The 23114-nt window shown below is 29.7% G+C and overlaps 1 protein-coding gene across 2 annotated transcripts; it reads left to right on the forward strand.

Moving 5' to 3' along the window:
* The first annotated feature begins 233 nt into the window (after positions 1–233).
* LOC125217085 (F-box protein SKIP31) lies at positions 234–4632 on the forward strand. 2 transcript variants are annotated; one of them, XM_048118910.1, is made up of 9 exons: positions 234–509; positions 1342–1704; positions 1793–1866; positions 1954–2026; positions 2291–2401; positions 3312–3456; positions 3587–3705; positions 4235–4298; positions 4393–4632. In XM_048118910.1, exons 1-9 carry the CDS (start codon positions 435–437, stop codon positions 4461–4463), a joined length of 1095 nt encoding a protein of 364 aa, XP_047974867.1. In that variant the 5' UTR covers positions 234–434; the 3' UTR covers positions 4464–4632. The 2 variants fall into 2 exon arrangements, with proteins under 2 accessions (XP_047974867.1, XP_047974866.1); XM_048118909.1 differs by having other exon boundaries at positions 235–509; positions 3282–3456.
* The last annotated feature ends 18482 nt before the right edge of the window (positions 4633–23114 follow it).

The raw sequence follows: 23114 nt of genomic DNA on the forward strand, positions 1-23114 counted from the left end.
TATAATTTAACGAGCTAGAAACTTTTAACTATAACCCTCTAAATTCAACAGGTTATTCGGGCCAGCCCACAAGTTGTGGGTTGCACTGAGATATCTAATGCATGCTAGAATAGATATTTTAAAAGGCTCTAGGGAAAGTCGCGTAGACTGTAGAGAGAGTCGCTCTATACCGAACCCGACATCTCCCGTTTTCACCCGACCCGTTATCATCCTGAAACATAATCGCATAACCCGACCCGAATAAACATTCACCCAACCCATCCCCGAATTTCGCATCTCTCTCTCTAACAAAGGGCATCTCATCGTAGCTCAGACGGAGCCGATTCGCCGGCAGCCGCTGCCGTTCACCTCCTACAGATATACATATCCTCGTTTTGAATTTTCTCCGACTTTTTCTATTTATCGACACTCGATATCGAGCTTCTCTAATTTTTATGGCTTCCGATGACGAAGATGCGAGTCTCGTTCATTTCCTCGAATCCGAAGTCCTATCTGGGCTCTCCGAAATGGTATTGCAAATTTTTCCTGATATATGTTTAAATCTATTTTCTGAATCGATATGCTACGAATTTTATGGTATATGTTGAACTGCGTATGTTTTCTGTGTTCAACTGTGTTATTGATATGCTTATAAGTTGTCGTTTGTTCATTTTAGCTTGTTTCAATGAGAAAGAAGTGTTATAATTGTTTAACTATTGTAGAAATTGATGTGCTGATAAGCTTAATTTGGAGATTTTTAGAGCCAGATTTTATTATTATTTTACTTTTTATATGCACTGATGACCTAATTATGTTAATTTGTTTCTATTTATCTAAATAAAAGTGTGACTCTATTCGGAGTCAGAATTATTTTTATATAAGTTGTATTTCATGTCTTTGATTAGACTAGTATAGGCTATTACGTTGCTTGTCTCAATTGTGTATTTTTTCCATTATGAAAAGCAAATGTCCTCTTAAGGTAGCAATATATTGAATATTGATGTATGTATAATTGTTAGATTGTCAGGAAATACTATACCCTCTCAGGGGATATTTCTGTTCTCTTTTCATTATTGTTGCATGCAATACCATTGTGGGCTTCTATTTAGAAAAAAATGTCATCTTGCAACTTTGTTGGTTCATACGACGTGTTAAGAGAGCGAGTCTAGATTGGCATATATGTTATATGTGTGCATCCGTTCGTCAATGTATATATAATTTGCTATCTTTGTAAATTTAGATATGTGAGATCCCTTTATATTGATGTACAACCTACTCATAACTCTTAAGTATTCTTTATTGGATAAACGAAATATTTCCAACACAATTGTAATTGGATCTTTTGGAATGTGTGTGCGGCAGGAAGAGGAAGAAAGAGACATGAAGAGACCGCGTGCTGAGGAGGGGCAACTAAGTGAACAAGAAGAGAAGGAGCAGCAGGAAGCCAAGAAAATAAGAATCGATGAGGGTGAAATTAGTGATGAAGAACTTTCAAGGGTGCTACGGTCATCGTCCTCATCATCACTGTCATCTGTTGAGCTGGAAGCTGAAGTAAAAACTGCATCTTCACCTCCAAAAGGAAGTGAGACTGTCATATCTGGCAATAGCAGTCGTGGGAGGCATGTCATGGAAAGCAAACCTCCCCCTAAGAGGATTGAGACTGGGATTTTCAGCCACATCCCTCCTGAGTTGCTGTATCACATCCTCAAATTTCTTTCTTCTGAGGTTTCAAGAATATTTTAGCATTTGTCCAACCTTATTCTGTTGAGTATCTTAACTGATCGAGCTATAATTTCTGATAATTGAAATGCAGGATCTTGTGTCTTGCACGTTGGTTTGTAGGTTCATGAGTTTTGCTGCTTCAGACGAGTCACTGTGGCGTCGCTTGTTAGTATTATTCCCTTTTTTTTTTCTGAAGCAGTTTGACATCATCTGATCGTTTACAAAAAATATGCACCCATTCCTCTCCTGTAGATATTGTATGCGGTGGGGTCTGCTGCCTCCGAAAAAGCCACGAGAATGTGCGTGGAAGAACCTTTACATCAAGGTAGTTTTGGACTTCAACTTCATGTCGTGTCATTTCTGCTAATGTAATTTTTTATTTGTATGTATTGATGTCTTTAGTTTTCCATAATCAATGGCTAAAGCACACTCTTCTCATTGTGTGGTCTTACTTTATTTCTTTTTCCTCCAAAGATCTGGCTTAATACTGACCCAATAATTTGTGATTATTTTCGTTATTGCTTTCAACAATTGCATTTTGAGATTTAAACTGAGGCTACTCTGCTGTTTCTTTTTCCCTATTTTGCAGCGTGATGAAGAAGACATGGCAGAGTTTGTGCGAAGCTGCCCTACTGAATTCAAAGAATATTACATCCAAATGCAGGTGGCCAAGAGAAGCCAAGCACCTAATCGTTCTCAGGTGAAAAAAATTAAGTGTTCTGATGTAGAGTTTTGTTATACTTGCTGATGTGCTTGATTGGTCACATTGTATGTTGAAGTTCTCCTGATTATATAAGAACCAGTTATGTTAAAGTTTCAGTAGTCATAACTCATAAGTGATGAATGGCCATGTATTCCTTAAACAACTTAAAATATTCACCATTTTATATTATATGGCATGTCAATAGCAAGAGGCTTTTAATGAGGGAAACCAATGTAGGACTGTATCCTGGACTCCCATGATCTTCCAACCCTGCAGCCTGAAATGTTACCAGAAGGCTTCTATTTTAGTTAGAATTTAGAAATCAATGGAGGAACTACCTGTTATTGCAAACAAACTAAATTAACATGTTAATCCTTAATTCACACTTACAACATCTATATATATATATATATATATACAGGGTACAGTTATACTACAAACCCCTCTGCCCATTAAAAGCATAAAATACGAGCTATTATACCATGGTGAAATCATTGTGAAAATTGACAAATTCATAGTATTAATTGTATTTGTGCCCACCATGGGGCTTGAACCCATGATAACAAGGTATTTTGATTAGATATAACATGCTAACAAAGTAACAAATGATAATGATGAATTCACAATTCGTAGGAAATCTACACAAATACATCACCGATTTAACGCAGCTCTTCGTAATGTAAGAGCCGAACATAGTTCCTATTTTATATGGAGTATAAAAAAGTCTTATGTGATCCACATCCTATGCATCTTTTGCTATATAGTGTTTATTTTTTATATCCTATTACAAGTGTACTGTATAATTATGGAAAGAAGGTGTACATTTGAAGTATCTTCTATTTTTTTGGTTTATGTGTAATAAATAGCTGATGTTTAGGTGAATGATGACCGTATAATTCTTGATAAGACTCTTGCTGATCAAGTGTCCATTTGGAAGAGTAGCAGAGGCCTAACTGAAACAGCAGTACCCAATCATGCTTGCTCCGGAGAAAACTGCACTTACTATCAAATCGGAGATGTATTTGTGTGTGAGAAGACTGGGAATGTTCATGGTAAGGCCGTCCTTCTCTTTTGGTCAGAGTCAGAGACACGATGAAACTTTGATGAACAAAATCGTTTCTTCTCATTTCAATATTTGACAAGGATGATGTAGACTGTTGACTTTCCCTTCTGTTTGTGTAGTCTGTGATGATACATGTAAAGATGTTATTATGGATCCTACAAATGAACTCTTGGTCTGCACCATCTCTGGCCGATGTTTTGATCGATTAATCTCACCGGATGAAATGGAACCTGATGTGGTAAGACATTTTTCCATGTATTTGGTGGACAAATTTTTTCTCTGGGTTTCTTTCTGTTTGTATACGTTTATCAGTATATTTCTTATTGCATTCATGAAGCTCCACAGAAAGTATTGGAAAGGGTGGGGAAGGAATCATGCTTCTTGTTAGTTGTCATAATTGGGAGACTCTCCCTACCTTAGATTTATGATGCACCATCCTACAAATCTCATACAGTATCTACAGCTAATTTGCATTAGGGTATAGCTCAGGCACAATAGATAGCCATAAGATAATTAGTCGAGAGACTGTACGAAATAAATTAGTATTTCATAGCACTTGGCATGTTGCATATCCTTTCTTTGCTCTCATTGTGTAGAAGTCATTCTTTGCTCGCCTCGTCTCCATTCTTTCTGATATATTTTTCTCCTGCTAATATTTCTGATTCTTAAATATCTTTTGGTGATAATTGTAACGACTGTGGTCCTCTTAATGAAACCAGACTATTATGGGGCTGATGGTTTCTGAATATTTTTTGTCGAAAATTCAGGAACAACAGCAAGCCGCTGCTAACGATGAAGCGGAGGAGCCTTTCATGGGATCTGGTCGTTTTGGTACGTGTATGCTACACCTTGTCTCGTAAATGAACAGATTCTTCTAGCTCCCACGTACTATTTGTGATTTTTTACTGTGTAATCCGTGCACCAGCTCGGGCATATTTACTTGGATATAACTGCGATGATGAGAAAGAGTTGGAGGCCGCATTGAGGTTTTGCTGATTTAGGTTCGTCTCTCAATTCTAGCTTCTACATGGTTTCGGAATCGTTGAAATAACATGGTGATGTATTTATAAGGGACACTTTAGCTGGTCACCTTCAAGTGTTTTCTTGTGAAGAAGAAGCTATATATGTATTTAATGTATCAGCCGAAAGAATGGATATTCTCTCATCTTGCATCTTTGCTTAGGTGTTTTTTGTGTTTATCTTAAATTACTAAAAATTGGGCATGATGTTTGATAGGTATATAATTCGGACGAAACCCAACAAATTTGACTGCAAAATGGGATGAATATTGCTGTGTTAGATGTCTATCAATGGATCTATTTTATTTTATTTTGTTACAAGAAATCTTTAAAACCAAGACAAAATACATGAATTGTTGTGTAAGTGCTAATGCTTAAATAAATTTCATGAATTGTGAATTAAAGTGAAGGGAACAAGTTGGATTCTAGTTCAGTTAAATTTATAATCCATTCGTCCTACAAGAATATGTATTTGTTTTTAGTCTACCCAATAAGAAAATGCACTTTCTAATTTTGAAAATTAGATTCTCTCTATTAATGTGAGACTATTTTTCGCTAACAGTACTTTAATTATTTTTCTTTCTGCTTCTGTTATATTTTACCAATTGTTCATTATAAATCTTGCCCAACTAAAAATATACACCCTCTGTTCCGCGGTAGTTGAGTCATTTTGTCATTTCGGTACATTCCATAGTAGTTGAGTCATTTCCTTTTATAGCAAAAGTCAACACATTTCTTATCTCTTACTTTACTCTCTATTAATTTATTCTTTCTTCATCTCTCTACCTTTTCAATTTTTACTTTATTCTTCATTTATTTAACCCACTTAACACAATTTTTCTTAAATCCCGTGCCGAAAAGAAACGCCTCTACTACCGCGGAACGGAGGGAGTATATTTTTGTAGGACAGAAGGAGTACCATATTTTTTTGTTATATGGTCCATTATATTTTCCATTCATATCACATTTATTCGGGATTCAAAAATCATAAAAATTTATATACTTATTATGAATACAATTATTCACTCATCTACAAATAGTTTCATTAGTTTTAATTATATTTACGAATAGTTCCAGAAGTAAACTGTAACTTATGTGGAAAAGTGAAAATTTTGAGACTAACAATTAAATTAGAATGGAAGGTCCACTCATTACGTACTTCTAAAATCAGAGGTAACAAAAGCACGTTTTGCATGGATTTCCCAAATACTACAAATAGTTCAAATACAGTATGCTGCTTAGCTGGCAAATGTCGTTGTTTATTGATTTCTTCATTCCAACTCTAGTGTCATTTCTATCTATGTTTTCACATATATTTAAATAAAACGCATTCATTATAGTGCAATATTGTGATTCGTTTATAGCTGTTACTACTACTTTTCATGTTAATAGTCCATGAGACTATCACTATCTACCCATTTTGTTGATCCGTGAGTTATTAAGGTTTCAATGGATGAACTATTTATTTATCATAAATGGGGAATATTATGTATATAAGGAATATGAGAGTACCACGGGACACTTCCATAGCAATAAAACAGCTACAAGTTATCTGTAAAGCCCAGAAATGACATGGAATGAAAGTGATTGTTCATGTTTGATGTAATTAGGTGGGTACACGCTAATCATTTCAATGTATATAACTAATTTCATAATTATTTCTTGTTGAATAAGATTATAAAATTATGTTAGGTTTAACAAGGATGTTATTGAGTTCTTTCAAAATTACTCCTCGCAATAGAAGGCGAGAATTTTATATGGATCCTAATTATAAGACAACACATTTAGCCAAATATGTAATCTAAGTACACATAGTATAATCTACACACACACCTTAGTTACAATGATAAAATGTATAGCTCAACTTAAAAAAAGCACTCCTTCTGTCTTTTAAACATAAATTTTTAAAACAACACAACTTTTAATGTATAATCGGTCAAATAAGAGAGATATACAAAGAAAAAATGAAAGTTGAGAATGGGTCTCACTTCAACAGCGAGATAACAATTCTTAAAATAGAAAATACTAAGTATATATTTTTAAGGGATGGACTAAAATGAAAATTGCTTCTTAAAGGATGAAAGGAGGACTCCGTATTAATTATGGATTTTTTTATGTAAGTATTTTCCCTTTTAACGGTGTGTCTAATTAACTAGTAGCATGAAGATATCAATAATCAAGAATAAACTACTTACATTATTCTTCGAGAAATTGAGAGACATTAACTTAATTTGATTTTTGCAAACAAACAAATGATCTCTTCAAATATACAACCTAACCGTTTATACAAGACAAAAATTGAGTGAAAATTCATGTATTTAGAGACATTATATTTATCTTTATGTTTTATTTACACTTATAGCTTCTATAAATTTAAATCCTAACAACAGTTTTTAAGATTAAATAATGTTAATTTTTGTTTTATTCTGAGTGTTTGCATTATAAGAAGTTTGCTTGTAGATTATTCAGGATAAATAATAAATAGGCGATGCATGTTTCCCTTATCACAAAAAGCAAAATATCGAATAAATCGTATCTCAAATTAGTTTTTCTATAAAAAATAATTAAAACTAACAAACTCGTTACATCATCCACGCCGTTTCTCTCGATAAGATCAAAATTTTAGAAAGAAAAAAAAAAGTGGATGTGGTACTATATACCTCATTTTCTTTAATCAATTTATAATTATTTTTCATAGAATTAAAGGGAAAAAACAAAAAGAAAAGAGAAAAGTTTGATAGCGAATTAATTAACTAACCAAAAAATACAGACAAACAATGAAACAACCCAATGAACTCAAAACATGTTGTATTTGTTTCAGAAAAGGGTTTGGTAACATGAATTTTATGGGTGGTTTCCATGCACTCCACAAATTGCAAAAAATTAGCTGTAAACAAATAAATGAATTATTAAGATTTGTGGGGCAAGGGTCTACGATTTTATTTTGTTTTTACTTCTTTCTATTTTTATATTTATTTTTCATTTTTCTACATAGAATTTGGATTTGTAGGTCATATATTAGGCATGAGTTTTCACATCCATCCAGGGTGGATTCCATTGCTACACCTCATACATGATGTATTTATTACCTCATACATGTGTTTATAGAGGGAATATTTTTTTTATCCGCAAATTTTGCTAAGGTATCAATTTTGGTACGTAACATTTGAAAATATATTCTGAAGTCCATGAACTTCGATTTAATATCATTTGAGCAACTTTTCAGTGTTTCAAACTTTTTATGGCAGAAAATACACTTGAGTAATTCAGTATATTTACTCTCTCTTCTTCATTATAATATTTGGTGAACATTTTTTTTGTCTGCGAACTTTACAAAAATATCATTTTGGTCTGAGCTTTAATTCCTTGAGAAAGTGGAATTTCTCCGGTGAGATTGTTCTCGAAGATATCAATGGAGTTTAACGAGGTGATGTATCTGATGATCTGTGGGGTTCCACCTCATAATATGTTGTTGTTCGGGTTTAAACAGAGAGATTTAGAAGTTTTTGAATTGAGTCTTAAATTGAGACATCAAGATTGTATTTCTTAATATTTATCCTCTTTAAAGACAACAAACTGCCAATTTCATCAATTATTCCTTCAAATTTGTTGTAATTCAAATCCTAATCTTCAAGAAAAACCAATCTTCTTACAGAATTGAGAATTTGTCCTAAGAGAGAACTGTGATCAAGAGTTAAGGATTTAAGGTTAGTAGTACAACTCCATGAATTAGGGAGAGGGGAAGTGAGATTATTGTGTTGAAGAGCGAGAGATGACGAGACAGAAAGACTCAATGGGATCGAACCCAAGAAGGAATTAAAGCTCAGACCAAAAATGATATTTTAGCAAAGTTTGTGGTAATCAAGATATTTTCTTCTTAATATTTTAATGAAGAAGAGAGTAAATAGACATAATTGCCCTTTATCGCCTCGAGGGTCATTTTGCCTAAAAAAATTTGAAATAATGAAATGACATGCTTGGATGAGAGTACTACTCCCTCCATCCATAAAAAATAGTCCTATTTGTGGACGACACAAGTTTTAATAAGAAACTAGTGTTAACCCACGTGCGATGCATGAAGGAATATTTTTTTGTCATACGATTTGAAATTGTTAATCGATTAATTAAAATAAGAAACAATATAATTATATAAGATTTAAATAGAAAAATATACTACTATATAATATATAATAAAAATTCAATAAATATATACTCCTCACTTCATTTTACACCTAAAGACATTATAATTAAAAAAATTTAAAATGGAATTAAAACAAACACAATTATTTGGACAATGATAAAGAGACTATATTAAGTGTTGGCATTTTTGAAAAATATATTTAAAACAATCCTTCATATTTCTCTACTAAAATAAAAAATTATGTAAAGATGAAGATAAATACTATGTATGTTTGAGTTAAGGATGTTACAATTCTTCCCTATCTAAGAACTGTAAGAAATATTGGAATAAAATTCTGGAACCATATCACGCGGTACGCTAACTATTGTAATCAAAGAAAAAAACCAAAAATAAATGAAATGGAAATTACAATGAAAATTAGTCAAGAAAAACCCTCTTTCCACAATACAAATTACATCACGGTTAGTGCTCTCGAATTGACGTATTTTCCCCAAAGATGAAACGACTTCCTCTTAACGTATATAACATCTCAAACCTGCTAGGCACCTATAAACTTGATGAGACTCCAAAATCGAGCAAAACAGTGTTCCTACAATGTGCAATAAACTGTTGAGAACTTGAGAGAGAATGAAAAATGTGTTGTTAGTGTGTATTTCATCCACAACTCTATACCTTTTATAGGTACAAAATTAGTACTCCTACATGAGAGATCATGGAATTAAAACATCATAAATTACAAAATCAAGACAATATAGGTTACAAAATTTGTTAAAGGCTCATTATTCTATTTAAATATTTGTAACCACCAATGAGTCATTGTAGTGCTTTAAGAATTAGTCAAATGCTCATGAAAATATCTAAATAAATATTTATGAGAGTTACTTAAAATATTCAAATTGGTCCATATCTTATAAATATTTTAGAATAAGGACAAAATATATAAATATTTCAAAAAAAATGCCAAAACTCACCTTTTATATATGTATAGATTGGTAAAGTAAGAGAAGTAAGAGAGATATGGAGAAAAAGTAGGTAAACTAGTAAAGTATATAGGAGAGAGGAGAAAAAATGGGTAAAATATAAGAGAGAAATTTTTTACTTTTAGAAATTAAACTATTTTTTGTTCGATATCCAAAAATAGCGAAATGACACTATTTTTCATGAACGAAGAAAGTATTTTTTGTGGAAATTCCAATATGATAAAATAAGGCTATTTTTTATGGACGGAAGAAATACATATATTAGGTTCAAACTCTAATTATTTCAAGTATTCTTGTGCTCAATGTTTCAAGTGGATTACGACTTTATTGGTTGGTATACGTGTTGGGACGAGATTCAATAGACAAGTGTTGATACGTGATCATGAATAATTGACACCTTCATTAGTAAAATCGACATATTTAAGGTTAAGAGTGATGGCACGTAGTATGAAATCCACAATTTAGGTACTCCGACATAGAGGTCTTATTAAATATTTAGTCATTAATGAACATAGAGTACATTAATTTAGATTCACAAGGTAGTCAATGAAATCAAAATACTAGGATTCATCATCTTTGCATCACTTCTCCAAGCCTGTTTGTTTACATGCTTCATTTTAGTTATTAAATGAAATACGTTATAATTGATTATGTTGATAGTGAAAACTAGTTAAAGTTACAATATTCAAGTTTAGATTATAAGTTAAATAAAAAATTGTATTAATATTAATTGTTCACGTCGTCAAAATATACACATCAACAGACAACAACACCTTATGGTTACAAACTAACAACAGTTGCAATATAAAGTTTTGAAAAATCATAACAAAAGCTTTTTACATTAAGATAAATTTAGAAAGAAATCCGAAACAAAACACTTTAAACTTACATGTAAAGAAGCTAAAATCATTAGAGGAGTTTGCATTTGTGTTTCTGAGACTTTTGTTTTCAATTTTTTTTAACCCTGTGATTGGTGCCCAGCGTGGAACCCGACAATGGGCCACGATGGTGCAACTTATGGCCACCATTCTGTGGCCTTAAGAACTAGACAAAATGTTCGTTACATCTCACATTTTATAATTTTACGTATTATAAATGGACTATGAATTATGATCAAGTATTGCTAAAGTATATAATGTCTAACAAATTATTGTAAGATTATACGTAGTTTCACTAGATGTCGTGTGTAGTATCAAGATTTTCAAAATACAAGTGGAGATTATATTTTTGTTAGTTCAAGTCTATTTTGACAAAAAAGCACTCCGTGATTGTACGTATGAATATTGTCACCTTATATCATAAAACTTTTTGAAAATTTATTTTTTCTCACTAACTTTCAACTTGACATAAAATATCACGAACTTAAATAGTTGTTGAAATTTTTTTCCCCAGACGACAAAATCCAACTATTTTAAAATGAGATGGATAATTATATCGAGCTTTTATGGATTTGTAATCACACAGCTATCATTTTTCACTGGTAACTAGTATATCTTATACTCCAAATATTTGTGTAGCATTATGGTGCAGTAATAACAAATAAAATGTAGCAGAAGTATGATGCAATAACAAATAAAAGTAGTTGGATTTTTTGGGTGGTGAAAAAAATTATACAACAATTTAAGTTCATGATATTATATGTCAAGTTTAAAGTTTGTTAGAAAAATCAAAATTTTGAACTTTTTTTATATTAACGCCAATATCCCTTATATATATTGATTTGTGAATATTTTATTTGGTTCACAATGCTAAGACAAATATTTGCAGTATTATATAGCACCTTCAATATTATACATATGATTAAATAATAAACATGAAACAATAGTTTGCTCAGTGATCTTAATTAAATACTTCGTTCATCTCTTAAAATTTGACACCATTTGACCCAACACAAGTTTTAAGAAATGTAATAGAAAACGGGTTGAAAAAGTTAGTGGTATGTGGGTCCCACTTTTATATATTAGTTTTAAAATAAAATGTAAGTGGGAAATGAGTTAGTGGAATGTAGGGTCCACTACTAAAAATAGTAAAAATGAAAGGTGACAAACTTTTAGGAACGGACAAAAAAAAAAATAGATACAAATTTTCAGGGACGAAGGGAGTATTACTTACTACTACTACTACTATTTATTACTCTTCTCGTTTAACCATCATAATTCATAAACTATATATCAACACCAACATATATAACTAATAATATTGTAATTAATTGTCATATGTATAATTTAAGTTGGATTTCTTCAATTGTCAAACAGCAACAACAAACTGGTTTGGTGTGGCACATAGGATTGGTATAATATAATGTTAGTAGTAGTATTTATTAGTATTAAAACCACATCCAAAACAATTTGTGGAAACAATGAATTGATTGATGTCAAAGTCATGCGCAGTGTATAACGTTAATATAGTACTACTAGTTAATGTAAAATGTCTCAGGTCCACGACTAAATATAATGAAAATGAAATTACGAATTTATGATTATCACGTTCACTACTCCATAATTTTTTCTAATCGAAATTATCGTTTTAAAGAAACAATAAAGCTATGCAGCCAAATTTTGTACAACCAAAAATTAGTTTATTTGAGAAAAAATGTAATTTATTTATGCATTTAATTAAAAAATATAGATATATATAGTATAGGGAACGTTCATAATATTATGGTATTTATGTATAATTTTTAAAAAAAAATTTAATCATAAAATATAATTAATGCATATTTTATTTTAAAATTTAAAAATAATAGAGAAATAATTCAAATATAAAAATAAAAAATTGAAAATGAGGCCAAAAACTAATAAAGTATTTTTAATTTGTTAACTAACTAAATTTATTATTTTAATATTTAATTAACACATCAAAATTACTAATATAATCTTATTTTGGTTGTACAAAATTTGGTTGTTTATCATTACTCAGAAAGAAATGTCACGGATATGTTTAGACTTCTACAATCATTGCTTTTTCGAAACAATAAATCTATGTGACCAAATTTTGTACAACCAAAATCTAGTTTATTTGATCAAAAATAGGTTTATTTATGCATTTAATTAAAATATTTAGATGCATATATAATACATGGAAAGTGCATAATATTGTGGTCATATATTTATAATTTTTGTATAATTTTTTTTATTTTTTTAGAACCATAAATATAATTAGTGCATACTTTAATTTAAATATTAAAAACAATAGAAAGAAAATTCAAATATAAATATAAAAAATGAGGTTAAAGGCTAATAAATCTTTTTAACTTATCCAATTACTATATTTATAGTTTCAATATATAACTAATCCATCAAATTATTAATATAATTTTATTTTGGTTGTAAAAAATTTGGTTGTTTATCATTACTCTTTTCGAAATGTCTATTATTAGATTTCTACCATCATTGCATTCTGACGTTCACAGTTTCTGACTGATGTACTTTTTTCTAATCGAAATTATCATTTCAAAAGAAATGTCAATAATATGGTTAGATTACTACAATCATTACTTTATCGAAATGTCAATAAATATGTTTAGATATCTACAATCATTGCATTCTCACGTTCACAGTTTCTGGTTGATATACATTTTTATAATCGAAATTATTATTTCGAAAGAAATGTCAATAATATGTTTAGATTTATATAATCATTATTTTTTTGAAATGTCAATAAATATGTTTAAATTTCTACATCGTTGCATTCTCAACTTCATTTAGTTCATATCCCTATTCTTTCATTTTTTGACATATTATAATTATAGATTAGGTGTGATGTTCTAACAATAAAGACGTTGTGACGAATTGGCGATGCCTTTAGTTTTGACTTATTAATATTGAATCTATGCATTAGGAAATTATGTTTTCATTGACAATGAATGTATAACCGGAAGTCAATGTAGAAGTGGGCTTAATTAGGATCAATTAATCTCGCTTATGGATGGAAAAGCAGAAAATAAATTTCAATAATAAATAAATAATCGGAAAATGCCGGGATGCAGAAAATATGTTACTCCCTAACTCCGTCCCATATTAGTTGCACTTTTTATTTTCAGACATTTCCAAATTATTTGTATTATTTTTATTTTAAATAAAAATTAGAGTATTTAATTAATATATTAGAGTTAGTTAAATGTTCCTTTATTAGCATTCTCTTATTATACCTAAAATGCTAATTTTATTACAATAATTATTTATGAATAAACTTACGCCGTAAAGATGAAAAGTGCGAGTAGAAATGGGACGGAGGGAGTATTTGGGAACGAACGCAGTACTTCCTAGTCCCTTGGTCCACAATTACAAGTCCACATTTGTCCACGATTACAAGTCCACATTTGACATGGTGCGGATTTTAAGAATTAAGTAAAGATTAGTGAAAAATGTGTCCTACTTTTATGTACTTTTAACTTTTATATAATAATATGTGAGTGAGATAAAGTTGGTGGAATGTGAAGTCAATTACCAAAAATGGTAGTACTAAAGTTATTAGGTTTTTATTGATGGGCGGACGAAAATGGCAAAATGAGACGTTTATTGATAGACGGATGATGTAGTCCCTCCGTCCCTTAAAATTTATCTCTTATTTCCATTTTTGTCCGTTTACCTTTCACTTTTAATATTATTGGTAGCAAAACTATATAAAAGCAAGATCAATATTGCACTAAATTTGCAAACTCATTTTCAATTATATTTTTTTAAAGTCCGTGTTAAATTAAATGGTCACAAATTATTAGGGAAGTTGTATTTTTTTACTCCATAAGAAGAAAGCTGGTCATATATTATTAGGGAAGTATTTTTTTACTGCATAAGAAGAAAGAAAAAAAATAGTTATAGTCTATTAGATTTATTTGGATATATGTCATGTCCAGCTGAAATGTTATGCAGCTGTCATTTACTATTTGCCCAATCCTAATTCTGTCTACTAAAAACTTTAATTAGTGAAGTCAACTGATTTAATCAAGATATAGCTACTAGTTTGAACACTAAAGACAATTCTTTACAAAATTGTCCATACGCATAAATAATCACTACGATTATTGAGAAAAATCTTTTCTTGTTGGGGAAAGATAAAAAATAATCACTACGATTATTTAAAAAAAAAACAAATTGTTTTAGCTAAACTTACTAAATTATGAATTTCCCGGCCGATTGAATTTGTTTGATTGAAGAATATACTATAAAGGAACATTGGAGGATTGAGAAAAATTTCATGCCAAAAGTATCAAGTTTTAACATGGGATTTAAATTTATGTCTTGAGGCTATTTGGAGGACTGAGACATGCCTTTGATGTTTATAATTAAATTAGTAGTTTTACGTTGCTCAAACCATCTTATCGTAGTGTAGAGAAAATTATTGGTGTTAAAAATTTTAATTAGAGTTTTAGTTTTCGATAAGTTAATTTTTTTTATCTAATATCGTGATAGGATCAGTGCATTACATACTATTCACCTAAAATACAAACAATTAATTCATAACTTTTATAGTATAAAGAATTATATTAACATGGCGTAAATTCTCCCTACTCTTTTTTTCCCATATATCCTTAATCCCCCTTCCTTCCTGTATATCAAACAATCCTTAATTATACTAGATTAATAAAAAAAATTACCTCATATAAATCCTGGCAATTGTTGGTAGATTCCTCCAAATGATCATACTTCCTCATGAATTCTGGCCGGCGGCCACTGCGGAATCTGGCTCGATAGATCATAAGCGCGCCGTGCGCATGTCTTAACGTCGAAAATTTTGGATGAGCATGGTAATCGCTCGGACAATAGTGCTATTTTGCAAATGTAAAACTATTTAACTTTTTGGACGTTATATTGATGAGAATTGAGATATATACGGATATTGAACCATAGCTTGCTCCAGTTATAAGAACCCTTAGAGGTATGGAGTAGAAGAAAATAAATTATCTAATTCTAAAATATAAGAGTATTTCAGAAATAGATATTTTAGGAAATTGATTATTTCGCTAACAATTTTCTTATCCGGCACATATATCTAGAAATACCGGTTTTTTGTTTTCACTATATAGTTCCTCAATTTCCAATTTCCTCTTGTTCCAAGATAAAAAATTTATCTATATTTGGATGCATTACACAAAACTTATTTTATATATATTGTGTTAGGGGCTAAACTTTGCAGGACATGTGAATATCTAGATTCAAACTCATATTTAATAACATACTATATATAAATTTATTGATATTTAATTTGCATATTAATATGTCACATTAATTTCAATCAGTGGAAAATGAGAATATGAAATTTGATTCATGACGGTCTTATATATACAAGACTTGCCCTTAGATTAAACGGATTATCATGACAATTTTACTTATTCTTGTATCTCATATAATAACCTTGCACTATTTACGTACTTTAATTAGTTAAATAAAAGAAAAGTCTTTTTTTGAAATGGTGTTAGTAAGCTGGGTGAATAGAATATAAATACGATATACGTTAATTGTAATTGCAAATGCCAATAAGAACATAGATATTCCAACAAATTATAGATTCAAAATTGAATCTCAAGTCCTAACCATATTACGAGGATACGGTCATGTTATTAAAATAAAACATTTTCTTATCAATGTTGTAGAAATTAACAATCGAATAATGTGTGTGGATGGTAATATGACCACGTTCAATCTACTTATTCACAAATTAAAATCACATCTAATCAAATCCAAAAATAGAAAATAAATAAAAGTCGGCATCCGATCACACCATCATAGTACACACCACAACCCTAATATGGAAAACTTCACTACATTCCAATTTCATGTACATCATCATCATGATCTTCATCATCTCTCTCTCTCTCATAGGGATTTTAAATTTATTAGTTTTCTATTTCGAAGAGATTATTTCAATTGTGCCGATGTTACTATACATGTTGAAAGATGGTGAAAATATACTATTTTTTTTGCAACATAGACTCACAATAATTTCTCATTTTTTTTCTATTGAAGAAAAAATGAGTATTTCTGAGTTGTATAAACTCATAATGTTGCTTAACTTTGAGATACTATTTCATCGAATTCAAATTGATTGATTTAAATGTAAGCACGGTTTGGTAAATATAAAAAAGAATACAACTTCATTACTAGCTTGTTATTATTATATTGTATGAGAAAATTTGCAATATTGCATATATGAGAACTCGAAATTTGAGCATATAGTACTTATTTTACATACACAGTGATTTCTTCATATTCTATTGAATGTCTAGATATTTAGGTGATCTAGTTTGGGAAAACTAGGTGCCCACTTGATATCGGGTTGTTAGAAATTTAAATATATACGTATCTCTTATTTCATGGAGTATATATTTGTAGATCTGTGTTAAAATGACATCACCTTTTAAAGTGATACCATATCATCATTTTTAGCTAATTATTTATACACGTGGACGAATAATCAGCTGTCATGTGGCATTCATAAAAAATGTTTAAGGATAAATTTTCTCGGCCTGCAATATCCAATACGCTAGACTGCAATCTATAAATTGCAGTGTAACATTTATAATATTGCAGGCTACGTGATATCACAGTGTTATTTTAAGAGGTGTTGTCATTTTAACGCACCCCTATATGTGTATGTATAAAGATAAGTTATGGTTATAGCTAACCCCACTGAAAATGTAAACCATCAAGAGTTCATGGTAACATATGACTAAGTTGTTGATGTAATGAATTAAAAAAAATGAAATTCTCGTTATTCTCGTTAGTTGTGGAAGTAATGAATTCATGAATTTTGAATCCGGAGCATCGATTAATTTAACAAACTGATGAATCTAGAAAAAGCTTTACTGTTATACTACGTAAGGGCTAAAAATTGATCCTTGTTTATATTATAAAATAATTTTCAATTTATATTCTATCCTTATATAGATATATATTGTATATTCAGAGAGAGAGAAAGCGAATAATTCAATTAGCTTGCGTACTGTTTATACAAATCAATAGATTATTTTACGCCTCAATTAATATTGTCATATTATAACTAACTGTCATTATCTATTCAATGTGCTTTATCAATTCAATTAGCATGCATACATATGATACAAATCAATAGATTATTCCATGCTTCTAAGTGCATGTATACCTCAAATTAATATTGTCACATTTTACTTGGTGTGTTTATTTATTAAATGTGCTTTTCCAAAACAAATTAATTTGACTTATACTAGTAATTAAGTAGATGGAATAATGTAATTGCCCTTCTAAGTAAGTAGTGCACCACTTGCACTTTCAACTTCCCCTGAAAAAAAAGAGGAAAATTAATTCTAGTAAATACTATAGTGAATGCAATGTATCTATATGATACATCCAATTTCCGTGGCATCATCACTTCACCGCATCAAATCTCAAACACCTAAAGTTAGACACGATATCAAATTTGTTATTTTGAGATATACAAATGTGTGGTTTCAAATATGATATACATCATGACATGTATATCTAAGCGGCTACCCCATATATCCCACGCTTTTGCTATAAAAGAAACCAATATATTGAGTTTGAATTTCTCGAATAAGGTGATAATTCCAAAACAAATTAATTCAATTCATTTTCAAGATCTTCGGTCGGCAATATGATGTGATGTCCATACTTAATTCGAGCTATAAATTGATACTATTGTTTTATTTAGTATGATTATTTATGAAGTTTTAATATAATTGTATAATAACTTTTAATTCCGCCACCTTTAATTTCACAGGTGTGCCGACTGCCGAGATTAGCAACACTGAAGTTTCTCTATGACGACTGAATAAAAACAATTTATTATATTTTTAATGATAAAAATATGAATTGGCATAGATTTTTTTATAAGGATGATTCATTCACATGACACTCTCTAGTCATGAGTCATGACTATAGTCTATATACCACTATTTCAAATTGAATTTATGATTTTGATTATAGAAACTTTGCACTCGTCACTCGTCACAACTGAAATATTGGGGTTAGTGGAAACTAAATTTTCAATAATGAAAATATAGATACGTAGAGAGAGCACAAGTGGCTAGCATGCATATTGAATGGCTATTCCAAGTCCCAAACCCTCACTTTATTTGTTCTCATACGGCTAAAAGTAGAAATCTTGGCTCTTTGGACATTGCTTCCATCACTAAAAGTATTATTAAGAAAATTTTCTTAATAATAAAATACTATTCAATCTCTTTTGGTTTCAACGTGGTTTCGGTTTATGTACTTGATCCCCTTTTCGGAATAAGATTGATTTCCTTGAATTCTATAAATTTTTCGAAGCAATATATGTTGTAGAGAAAATAAACACATACTTATATCGAGTTGATCTTAGAATTTAAGTAAACCAAATTTCTTTATATCATAAACTTGATTTTTGTGTGTGATTATTTGTACAAAAGTTTTCATCACCACATGAAATCTAAGAAAATTTTCATAAGAAAGTCTCAAGTTCATATATAAAAATACACATTTTTTTAAAAAATAATAATGCTAAGATTAAGATATATGAGAAAAACAAATTTAGTTACGCACAATTCTAGGATTTAGGAGAGGAATGATGCATTTGAAATGATACTAATCGATGAACAATATTGTGGAGCAAATATAGTACTACTAGTCTAGAAATGTTATGAAGCGATCTCTTTTAGCTTATGATACAATTTAAGTACTCGTATTATAGCTTTATTATTTGCTACGTTTTATTCCACTAATTATGATAAATTGACCGTCTGAAAAAAAATTCTAGCTACCTCATTGATCATATCCAAACCTTCTGTTATGAAATGGCAATTGGTCTTGCATCACATTCTACATATTGCATACTAAAATAATGTGGTTATATTCCTACTATACATTAATATATTGATTCATACGTATGGAAAATGTATTTTAATCACTAAATTATATATTGCTGCATAATGAATCACACTTTTATACAAGTAGTATTAATTTTATAATTGAATATGAGTATAATGATATAATAGAACGTGGCATCCATTTATGAAAATAAAAAATAAATGTAATTTTGAAATTGTGAATATCTTGCAAAATTAGACATTATTTTGGTCACATATGTATATTTTTGCGTGTATGCGATTTTTTCACGTAACCTCAACCTCAAGCTAGGTTTCGGTGGTGCTAATTTTCTCTTAAATATATGTATTCTATTAGAATTAAATTGTTCCTCATCTAGTTGCAATATGCACATCTATAGGATACTTTATTTTGCTTCCATCTAACCTTTTAGATTCTTTCAACTAATTTATAAAGTTGGATGATTTCCAATTAGGTGAATAGCAAGCACATTACCAACTTAATTACACTATTAGAAAAAGATATGAAAGGCGTATAGTCGTTCCTTTACTTCAATTATTATTATATTGTTTTGAGTAATGTATGTTATTGTGCTAGAAGTTTATATTTTGCTAACATTTCAATTCGTATCACAATTGGTCCTGAAGATATAGAAATTTCATAACATTTTTAATAAACTGTGTATAAATTAACAACCTAAAATGTTAGCAATATAACACGTCCCTATGTATAAAAGTGCAATACCCAATTTGTACCCCGATCATTCTTTATTCCTTAATTTTGAAGTAAAAATATATTTTTGGGTACCAACGGAAAAATTAATACTATATTAATATATGTCTCTTTGAATGTCTTCACCATCAGTTTATCTAAAGATTTTATGTAGAATCATTGACTTGACCTTCTCGTCTCACTAAAAGATCTGCTTTGACCTTCTCGTCTCACTTTCATATCCTAAATACTAGTAGTACTAAATAGCTTTTCCATTAGTTAATATACAAATAAGTTGAAAAAAAGTCCTAAAGGAAACTGTTGATTGTTTACTAGTTCTACAATATTTAGTTCATTAGGTCTTTATATTAATGTGTTTTATTTCGTTAATTTATTTTATATTTTTTCTTATTTCACTACGTCCTTATACCATTAATACATTTTGATTTAAGAGATTTTTACACTTATTTTTAATTTAGTTGGATTATTATTGAATGGACTTAAACTTTAGTTAACTTTTTTTATTGATTAAAATTCATTTAATTTTTATTTTTTCTCATACTTATATTGGAATTATTTCAGTTAGAATGTCTTCTCAAGAATCATTGTGAAAATTTTGATATTGCTTGTTATCAACATATAAATCTATCATTTTTTCCAATGATGCTCGAGTCCATAGTGCAACTGAATTAATTTCAAATTAAATTAAATAAAATAATATAACCAATACATAAAATTTAATTAAATTATAAAGTCCGTTAAATAAAGATTCAATCAAAAACCTAATTAAATAAAATGTATTAATATAAAGACCCAATGAAATAAAAAATTTATATAACATCCTAATGAAACAAAATGAATTAGTATAATAAGGATCTAATGAACCAAAACTTTTTTTCAAAAACCTAAGGAAATAAAATGTTTTAGTATAAGGATCTTCATATGTGTTTTGCCTTGATTATATCATACTCTCACTTCCCATAAAAATCGACACTTTTGAAAGAATGTGTATTTAATGCGCGATGGGTAAAATGGGAGAGATAAAAAACGATTGAAATATTGCTAATGGAGAGTTGAACCCACCTTATTAGAAGAAGAAAAAAGTTAACAAAAATAGAAGTGAACTACTTTTATGAGATGAATAAAAATGGAAAGAGTAGAGGGAGTAATTTTTTCAATATTTCTAAATTGTCCCATAATTACGAATTTTACAAAAATTATTATAATGTGATAGACGAAACATATTATGTTGAGAAAACAACCAACGTTGTTCAACACACCTAGTTAGTCATGTTTTTAAATTTTTAAAAACATATACATCACGTTAATAAATCTAGAAGCGTAGCACATTTGAAATTTTCGCCATGAGATTATTGGGAAAAAAATGTTAGAATTATAATATTATCGACATCTTTAGATGCTGTGGATTTACCAAAAATTGACCAAAATTGAGGTTTTTTTCAATAATTTAAACGATTAATTGTCATATATAGACTATGTATGTATAAATCCTACACGCATGCATGAAACATATTGACTTTAGCCTATAGGCTAATTTGACCTTTCTCATCTCTTTGATTAATCTTAGGTCCTGATATCATCGATGAAGAAAACCAATTAACATTAGTCTATATCAAAATATTCATTCAAATCTTATTAAGTCAAGCTAAAAAAACCACTATACCCAACCAAAAAAATATTAAATTTCATTTTCTCATATATAAAAAAGCAATTTAAAGATTCAAGTCGCACATGTGTTTTGTATTAATTGGGAGGCACTCCAATGCCCAATCTGGGTCAAATTCCTCTGATTATGTCTTGTACAAAGCAAGATATAAGACAAGATTTTAATACACGAAACACAATCTCACATATACACGTGTATTAGATAAGTAAATGAATACGATATTCTATAGTTGAAAATGGTAATAGTTCTACATTTAATGTATTATCTTTTGAAAACCTATTTATATATATCTTGAATGATTACCAGTTTTTGGTCAAAGTGTGGGATGCTTATTGCCAACTTAACGTGAGCTTGTTTACGTTGAATCATTGCATACGTCATAAAACAACATTAAATGCTATAGTAATGAAGCCATTTTAACAAATATAAACTCAAGCTCAATAGAGTTGTTTGTAATTGACCATACCTACTTTTAATTTTGACTGAGAGTGAGTAAATAATATACTAATTCTAGGGAGGTCAATCCAACCCGAAACTCGTGGGTCCTGAATAGCTCGTAAAATTAGTAGGTTAGGATTGTAATTTTGTAACCCGAATATAAATCAAGCTAAATAGGTTAGCCCGAACAAGTTAACGGGTTAAACGGATTGGCCCGAATCCAAATGAGTTAGCCCGATTGACACTCCTATTGATTCTATTCATAAAGATAGATTATGTTACTTTATTAACATATTTACAGATATCACATATCGATGGGATACAAAATCCTTCATATTAAAAAGACATAGGGACATAGGGTTATAATTAACCTTTTCAATATCAAGAAATCAGAATGGATATAGTTAATTAAGTAAACTGACCCTTATCCACCAACATAAACAATTCGTTAACAGCTAATGATGAATGATTTTTATAGAGTAGAGTGAAGCAACTACAACGAGTATCGGAAGGTTATTGGTCCTAAATAAATAATTCTATTAAAAAATATCTAAAAATGCATTTATAAACAGTACTGAGTACTTCAAGTTAGATTTAATTGTGTTACTAGCTTCAACCTTAAACATTGAATGTAGCGAAACTTACTTCCAATAAAAAATTATCACTAGAAAATATTAATATTCTCTCCCGGTCCAATAAAAATAGACATTATTTTTAATTTTATTAATCCAATAAAAATAATTTATTTATGTTTTTATTAACTCTTTTTCTTTAATGAAATGAGTCTTATACTCCGCTAATAATAATACTAATATAACTTATAATTTTATAAATAAAACTAATTGATGTTGAATTACTTTCGAGAATGATC

The sequence above is a fragment of the Salvia hispanica genome, chromosome 3, assembly GCF_023119035.1.
Source record: "Salvia hispanica cultivar TCC Black 2014 chromosome 3, UniMelb_Shisp_WGS_1.0, whole genome shotgun sequence".
In the NCBI taxonomy this organism is placed as follows: domain Eukaryota; kingdom Viridiplantae; phylum Streptophyta; class Magnoliopsida; order Lamiales; family Lamiaceae; genus Salvia; species Salvia hispanica.

Excerpts from the sequence above, each read along its gene's own strand:
- LOC125217085 (XM_048118909.1), top strand. The coding sequence starts at position 435 with ATGGCTTCCGATGACGAAGATGCGAGTCTCGTTCATTTCCTCGAATCC. Across the intron at positions 1,705-1,792 it reads TCAAATTTCTTTCTTCTGAG|GATCTTGTGTCTTGCACGTT; the intron begins GTTTCAAGAATA and ends ATTGAAATGCAG. Across the intron at positions 2,027-2,290 it reads GGAAGAACCTTTACATCAAG|CGTGATGAAGAAGACATGGC; the intron begins GTAGTTTTGGAC and ends CCTATTTTGCAG.